Raw genomic sequence first — 9,134 nt, 5'->3', positions numbered from 1 at the left:
GACACTTTTAATATTGCGTCACCATGGTAATACATCACATATACATATGTACTGTTACCATAGACACCAAAACACTATTATTTGTTAACTTTCCTCTACTACGTGTGTTTCTATAAGGCTGTCTTCGTTATTGATAACGATCTGTTGATGATAACAACATTCTTACCATTTGGCAGCATACGTTGTATTTGTCTCCGTCATAGATTACCCATATAGGTTGATATGTGAAGATCTTATCCATGATGTACATTGTATAAAGGCAGCAAAGTGTGACATTATCAGTCACTTTGTCTTTTGAGCTGAACTCCTACTCTAAATTGTCTTAGTATACTTTACTAAATCAATCATTTGTGACGTAACAACTTTCGTATGGCAATTTATGACGACAGAGAATCAATGATACATCCTGGCGATAGCGCCAGTTTAACATTGCGTGAAATATCCGAGAAATTGTACATTTCTCGAACGGCTGCTCCGTATATGACTCTACATAACGTACCATACCGTTCTTTGTTATCTTCTAAATTACTGTTTGTAAAATAAACAACATCGGCAAGTCAACTGTCAGCTAGTATTATAACTAACACATACACAGAAAAAAAGTGCTATTGCAACAGTTGATATGTAAGCAGCAAACGGACATTGATGTTATTAAACTCACAGTAGGGTGACATCTCTGATAGTGAGATTCCCAACGTGGTGTCATATCCTCCTTCATGCAGTATTTACGCTTTTATTCCAGGGTGATTATAATAAATACATTGCTATCATACGCATGCCTATAATCTACCACATGCAACAGCAAGAGTTTGCCTGTGTGTAATCACTTTCATCCATCAGAGATAATTGCTTATATTACAGCTAAAATGATGTAGTCGTGGTGTTTCACTCATGGGATATTACGAAGAGTAGACATATGAAGAATAGAAATTTCTCAGATTCCCTCGTCATTGAAAGACAGATTATAGAGAAAGCTTATGTCCCTCTCAGAATCACCTAAATACTTATTCATTCATATAGTCAACTATCTAGCTATTTAGACATTAATTTTTTTACCATGTATTTATTTATTTATATATTTATTTATTATACTTTGTACATTTTCAATTTGTATTAGTTGTGTATATACTTCAATAAACTTCTGCAACATATGTTGACTTTGAATGGTTAAGGAAGAAGAATTTACCAATATAATCTTAATTACCTACCTGCTTCTGTGTTCATTTACTAAAAAACAATGATTCGTTTTCTATTCGACTTCATTTCTCAGAGAGAGAAAGAGAAGGAAGGAGACAGACAGACAGACAGACAGACAGACAGACAGACAGACAGACAGAGGTGGGCTGACGGATGGACGGATGGGCATACATACATACATACATACATACATACATACATACATACATACATACATACATACATACATGGTAACAGGACAACTGCCCCCCGGACAACTGCCCCAAGGACAATTGCCCCCGGACAATTGCCCCCGAAGGACAACTGCCCCCCGGATAATTGCCCCCGAAGGACAACTGCCCCCCGGACAATTGCCCCCGAAGGACAACTGCCCCCCGGACAACTGCCCCCGAAGGACAACTGCCCCCCGGACTACTGCCCCCGAACGAAAAAAAAACCTAGTTTGTCATTCATTAAAAAGTCACCGTCGGCAACTTACCGCCGCAATTTGTATTTCGGAATTGTGGGAATAAATTCTACATTTCGGCATTGGCCATTGGCCATTCGGCATAGGCCATAGGTCAGAAATAGATTGGCGATGACGAATCTGGGCAAACATGATGTAACCGAAATTCACATGATTGGTTAGAGAAAAGTATATAATAACTTTTATGATGGCGTGATCTTATGGTGTGATTTTCTATATTTAGTGGTTGTGTAAATTTCATTGTATTGGAAGTATTCTTAAAGTGAGAATTAAACATCCAGAAGTACACGAGCACTCGGGTAGGTGAATCTGGCAAGCCGAAATCTCTTCTCAGTCGTGACTAATTCCTGACTTGGACCTGAACGATCCCGTACGAGAGTATGAGAGTGTGAGTGCTAGAGTGCAACGTTAGAACTATCCATACTTATACCGTATATAACTCTACGACTCACAATACCTGTATATGATATTGATTGTTGTTCAACTCATGTCTTTACTGGCGGAATACATAAATTGCCCTGAGCCTTCTGTCATGTATTGTATTCATAATTAAACAGCGTGCAATAATCGGTTATAGAGTGTGGTAAATTATTGTGTATTAAGTCGTAAACAAAAACACCTACTAAATACTTGTGTAACTTAAACACGTCGAGAATTGTTAACTGGTTGAAAAGAGGAGAAGAATGTTCCAGAAAATTATGTGAATTACAGCGGTAAGTTAAATCATCATGTCGACATTTATGAATGACGTAACAATTATCACAGATAACAATAGAGTAAAACATGTGAATTGCGGCGGTAAGTTGCCGACGGTGACTTTTTAATTAATGACCAACCCGTACATCTGTAATACTAGTTTTTTTTTCGTTCGGGGGCAGTAGTCCGGGGGGCAGTTGTCCTTCGGGGGCAGTTGTCCGGGGGGCAGTTGTCCTTCGGGGGCAATTGTCCGGGGGGCAGTTGTCCTTCGGGGGCAATTGTCCGGGGGGCAGTTGTCCTTCGGGGGCAATTGTCCGGGGGCAATTGTCCGGGGGGCAGTTGTCCGGGGGGCAGTTGTCCGGGGGGCAGTTGTCCTACATACATACATACATACATACATACACACACACATACATACATACATACATACATACATACATACAAATGTACATACAAATGTACATACATACATACATACATACATACATACATACATACATACATACAAATGTACATACAAATGTACATACATACATACATACATACATACATACATACATACATACATACATACATACATGCAAATGTACATACATACATACATACATACATACATACATACATACATACATACATACATACATACATACATACATACATACAAATGTACATACAAATGTACATACATACATACATACATACATACATACATACATACATACATACATACATACATACATACATACATACATACATACAAATGTACATACAAATGTACATACATACATACATACATACATACATACATACATACATACATACATACATACATACAAATGTACATACATACATACATACATACATACATACATACATACATACATACATACATACATACATACATACATACAAATGTACATACATACATACATACATACATACATACATACATACATACATACATACATACATACATACATGCATTGGATTACATAGAAAGGATTACTCTTTTCTGAATTGCCGTGGGTTCCGAGTTTTCCGTACTTGGTGTTTACAGTTGACAGCCCTCTTTGTCAACTTGGCTTATGTAAACAAATGTACATGTGGTATATCGTATAAGATGCCCAACATTTGAAGTTCAATATTATCACTGTACCAGATATCTTTATTTTATTAGCATTTAGAATAAATTTTGTCGTAACCACCCTATTGTACTGTGTGTACTTTGGAAAGCACGCATAATACGAGACTACACAAAGATTTAAAGATTAAGTTCACCGCTAATTATAAGATTTCACCTCAGAGCTTCGCGGGTAGGCGGATAAATTTCAGACGCCGTGTGTCACCTAGGTTCTAATGGATGGGGGGGGGGGGGTTATTAGTTTTGGTGGGTACCAGTTTTTAACGACGTCATGTTTAGGAATTTCAAAAGAAAATTGAACCCATGTTAAGGGATTTTTTTCATGACACAATTTAACGGCATCTCTACGTTTACTTTCTTATGGGAGATGCCCTCGACCTCGCCCCATCCCATCCTTCCTACCCAGGCTCCAAGAACTGTCCTGAGCTTCAACTAGGCTTCATCACTTGATGTGTTGTACTAGCATATGCTTATCTTACTTTGAGTATTACTTGCAACACTGGACATGTGTACATTATTTCGAAGGCGTTTTGTTTGAGACAGCATCGGAAAGGTTTAACTCGCCACAGAATACATGTACATGGAACGTCTGAAGACAAAAAAAGCATAATGCCAATGGCATGTTGAGGTAGATTGTATCCAGAGAGTGGAAACAAAGCTTAAGTCACATTAAAGATGATTATTTAGAATTTTAATATTAGTTCTTTTGAGATTCTCCGAACGAGGTTACAACCCAATAGCATGAATAGCTGCTGAGGTTGTCTTGTTTTGTTATTTTGTTTACATGAACAAAAATGGCGACGACACCAGTGCGACATAACGTGTTACTGTTGCCCTGGTTACCCTTTGTATGCATATCATGTAGCAAAGACTGTCATTGTGTGAGTAGAGAAATCTCAATTTTGCGAAGCGCTCACTTCCGACGTGCCAAAATAAAATGAAACTCTGGGAAATCACAATTTCAAAGTAGTCAACTATTATGGCACTCATTTCAGGTCCGAAAGCAGCTTCCGAATAGCACTCCAAGCGACCAAATTTTGTAATCTTTTGTCTTTCCTATAACTGAAATCTGCTGACGGTGTTGTGCTTATCGTTCAACTTGATTGTTTTGGTGTTACTGAAGGGTACAAGGAAATTTGCTAGGTAGCATATTAAAACTTTATCATTAAACTGAGTAGCTGGTCCGACCACAGAAAGCGTTCTACTGACTATCAAGAAGTGTTTGTAAATAGCGGTTACAACTTTACAGGAGCGAAATTGCATAGTTTTGGATTGGTGAAAGCTGTACACACACCATGATACAATAAATCCCAATAAATTGATTTTGGGTCCGCACCCAAAAAATCAGCTGCCCTATGCGATCTCGATTTTAATTTCTTGCTGGACTATTTATGAAAACAATCGACCACAAATGTCTAATTATTGGTATTTTATAAATAGGCCTTTCAAAAATAAAATGTACAAGATTATGTTCATGTTCTCTCTTTCTGTTTGTTTAGGCCTAGTAAAAAAATGTGTGGTTCCGATTACGCTCATTTTTAGAATAGGTGGGGGTAGGTAGATTTTTTAGTTTATTTTGTTATATTTTTTTTTTCTGTGTGAGTGTCTAGTTCAGGTTTTCCATTGTTTTCCAAATGGTCTCTGTGTTGTTTATTTCTTCCCATCAGATGTACAGCCATTACAGATTGGAAGAACGGTTTTATTTTATCTTTTTAAGTTGATGTCAGTTTCTGCATCCACTATCTCTCGTGAAAATTCACAAATGTTTGTGCGATTTTATAATTTTGTTCTCGAATACGTAAAAATAAAAGTTCGGGGTCGGCAGCGAAAAGCTAAATGGGGGTCAGATAACCGGAACCAAACGCCGCGCCGCATGCGAGTGTATCTCTCACGCCATACATGAATAATTCATGCGTTATTCTCAATTTTCATTCAGTGTCATGTGTATATAGAACTGTTCATTGCATTGCATACGCTCAAGCCAACTGGGTGTTGAAGTCTCACCTGTGGTTCACTGGTTTTTACTAGGAAGTGTACTTGTATATTTTGGAGATTTTGTCCAGAGACATCACCCATTCACAGGTTAGTATTATAATCAATAATAAGTCTTCATTTGCTTGAGCTATTAAAACTGTAATCTGCAAAAACTAACAACTACACATGCATGCTTTGGCAGCATATGAACTCCCAACTGTTTCACTCCGAGCCCCGTGCTTTTGAATATATTTGCTTGTATATTAACGGAAGTATTATTCATAGTAGTTGCACTGTACAATCGGTGTATCTGAAACGAATAAATAGGTTGTCCCGCGAAATACCGAAAAGGTGGTTCATTAGAATCGAACATTTTCTTGTATAAATTCGGGTACTTCGGAGTGTCTCTTGACCGGTGCCCGTCAACAGCATAACAGTGCTCGTGGCAGGTTCGGGATTTTTACGGAATCGATTTGATGTGTATTGAAAAACACGCTCTGGTTACCTTTGAAAATGATTGCATTCGTACCCTGAATACACAGAACTTTAAAAAATGTCCAAATCATGAGCAAGCGTGAAACTGACATGACGGGGCTGGGGTTACATAACGTTCAGACATTCAATCTAAACCTTCTATATCGCTTTGTAACGCTGTTATTGTTGTTGTTGTTGTTGTTGTTGTAAAGATTCAGTTTACTTCACCGTACATTGCAGTATACATTATTTTAATCATATGAGTACGCATGCATCATGACAAGTTGAGAACAACACTCGGAATTTTGAAAAGGGCTATAAAAATGTCTGTGTATTGTGGTGTTTTTACAGGAAAGCTGTACAGAAATGTGTTTCAACATGAATTGAGATAATGTGTTATAAGTATTAATATTCCATTCCCTCTGTATTTCTCCAATACTATTCTGCTCGAACTATCCGAACTAATGACGCATTGAAAAGCATTTGAATGACTGAATACACATCTTTTTTAAGACAATTAGTTTATGGTCATACATGTATTGTGATCAATTAAACGTGGGTGGAGAGTGTATGATTAAATAGCCAACTTTTCTCTTGTAGACGAAATTTCTTTGTGATCACATACAATGAGATTATTTTACCGTACCATCAACAATATTACCAAAGTATTTTTATTCTACGGTCAAGTTATTTTTGCTGTTATAGCTAAGCTCTCTTGTTTGCATCACCTGGCCTAGGCCTGTATAATCTCCACACCCCATCCTCCCCCCGCCCCCGCCCCCCACACACACCCACAACCACAACCACAACCACAACCACACACAACACTTTGATCACTTTTGAGTTCGTTCATTATGTTACTAGTATTTCAAATTTCTATTAATTACAAATGGTTGCGGGCGTTACGCTTACTTTTGCCAGTTCACGTGTAGGCCTACGTTTAGGAGAGAGGGTTGGGTTTGCACACAATCATTCTCATTTCCCTCTTGATGTGATAACATGAAGTATTGGATTATCAAATCTGATAGACTCTCTGGCTACGAGTAAAATCGTGTAGGGTCTATGGTTAAAATGGTTTTAAATACATTTTACCTAAAAAACATTAAAATATTCTAGTATATAATGCTAAGGGAGCCTTCAGTATTTACAAGGGGGCCGGAGGAAATCACCCATAGTCTGTTAAGTAAAACATGACCCTCCCCATTCCCAATTTGTAAGAAGTGACCCTCCCTTTTGTCCCATTTTATAAAACATGACCCTCCCCATGCATATACTGAAAGTTAATCAATATTCCCATTATATGTATACATACAAATTAAATTATTTTGACTCTGTATTAGAAAGCAATATTTGTACATATAAAGTGACAAACAGTAAAAGACTGGTTAGTTACCAGTATCCTGTTTCTTATTGGTTTCTGTGTAGTTATATCAAACAGGATCGGTGAACGATAACTTGAAACGGGTTGTACTAACATGTTTTGCCATCGTAAAGCAAGTGATCTGCTAAAGTGGACTATTGACCAAATATTTTTTTTAATGAACATGCACGACTTTCAAGCAACCACCACCTCTACCATCTTCTCCTTAAGACTTTGGATTACAATTCCATTATGTACCAGTTACTGGTTACACGATGAACGAAATATTTTTTCTTCAGAAGGTTTACAATTGATTCTATATCCTTCCATTAGTGATATGGAAGAGGATCAATGTGTCGCAAGACAATGAGAATGGGAAATAATTCAGAAGCCGAATAAAGAACACATGTACCTTTAATTTCCTTTTAATTTCTTATTGCTAATGAATATCTCTCTTTCACTCTTTTCCTTCAGATCGTAGCTGCAATCATGTCGTTAATTCGTATTTGTCAAAATCGTCTTATTCAACATTGTGTTAGACCTAAGGCGAAGTATCTTTTAAGAAACGTCCCCAGAAGACTACAATACCTTCGAAGTGCTTCGTCTCTTTCCACTGAATATGCAACTGGTGATGTTGAAGACCATTATCCAACCCGAGTTGGTAACAGCGAAGTCTTGCAGCGTTTTGATCCCATTACTTGGAACAACAATGGTATCGCATATTCTGGTCCTTTGACACAAGAGCAGCTGAACGAGTATGACACTAAAGGTTACTTGGTCCTGGAGAAGCTGTTCACCGATGAAGAAATGGAACCGGTTGTCACAGAGGTTCAAAATCTGAAAGATGAAATAGAGAATGGTATCCCGGATGGCGAAGACCCAACAATAACAAACACGAATTTATTTTCCACAGAGCCAACGACGAAAACATTGCGAAGTATATTCGCACCACACCAGCATTTCCCCCTGGTTGATAGACTGTCCAGGAGCAGAAAGCTGATATCTCGCATTCAGCAGATTCTGGCCGATGATGTTTACATACACCAGAGCCGAATAAACTTTCACCAAGCATTCGTTGGCGTCGGTCATAACTGGCATAATGATTTCGAAATATTTCATGCCGAAGATGGAATGCCCAGAATGCGAGCCTTGTCTGGTGTCGTCATGTTAAGTCGGAACGTCTCACAGAACGGTGCACTGATGGTAGTACCGGGTTCACACCATGAATTTACTCCTTCACCGAAACCAACACCATCTGACCAGCTAGCCAAATCTTCCAAAGCTAAGATAGAATATGGCGCTCCAAACGATGGTGTGTTCAAAAACATCGCAAACAAATGTGGCATCGACTATTGCACCGGTGATGTTGGCTCTGTCATATTATTTGATGTTAACTTACTGCATGGTAACCATAGCAACATATCACCATGGCATCGGATCAATTTCTTCGCTGTCTACAATGCCCTGAGCAATAAACTCTTAAAGCCTTACAGCGCTCCTTGGGACAGACGACCAGAGCACATGGGAAGTCGTGACCCTGCTTGGGTCAAGCCTATTGAACATGTAGTAGACCTTGCATAGATGAATCTCATCCATTCGCAATCATGCGATTGGATAATAATAGGAAACGAGAACTGGACTATTTTATCCAATGACTAAACGACTCAGAAATTTCTGTATAAAGTTCTCCAAGTTAACGTTCCATGTTACATATTGGCCAGATTGCTGCCCAAATTCCTACAAACGTTATCCATACAGTCACGTATCCTCATCGTCAAGAGACATGACAACACCACGATATTTCACATTGTTTATAGCTAGAGACA

General features: G+C 38.2%; 1 protein-coding gene across 1 annotated transcript; it reads left to right on the top strand.

Annotated features, from left to right (window-relative positions):
- Window positions 1-7,797: 7,797 nt before the first annotated feature.
- LOC144438755 (ectoine dioxygenase-like) lies at window positions 7,798-8,889 on the top strand. Its single transcript, XM_078127914.1, has one exon. The coding sequence runs from the start codon at window positions 7,798-7,800 to the stop codon at window positions 8,887-8,889; it is 1,092 nt and encodes a 363-aa protein (XP_077984040.1).
- Window positions 8,890-9,134: the final 245 nt, after the last annotated feature.

Source organism: Glandiceps talaboti, chromosome 8 (genome assembly GCF_964340395.1).
Source record: "Glandiceps talaboti chromosome 8, keGlaTala1.1, whole genome shotgun sequence".
Taxonomy (NCBI): Eukaryota; Metazoa; Hemichordata; class Enteropneusta; family Spengelidae; genus Glandiceps; species Glandiceps talaboti.
This window is presented reverse-complemented; position numbering and strand designations above follow the sequence as displayed.

Coding starts and splice junctions, on each gene's coding strand:
- LOC144438755 (XM_078127914.1), top strand. CDS start 7,798: ATGTCGTTAATTCGTATTTGTCAAAATCGTCTTATTCAACATTGTGTT.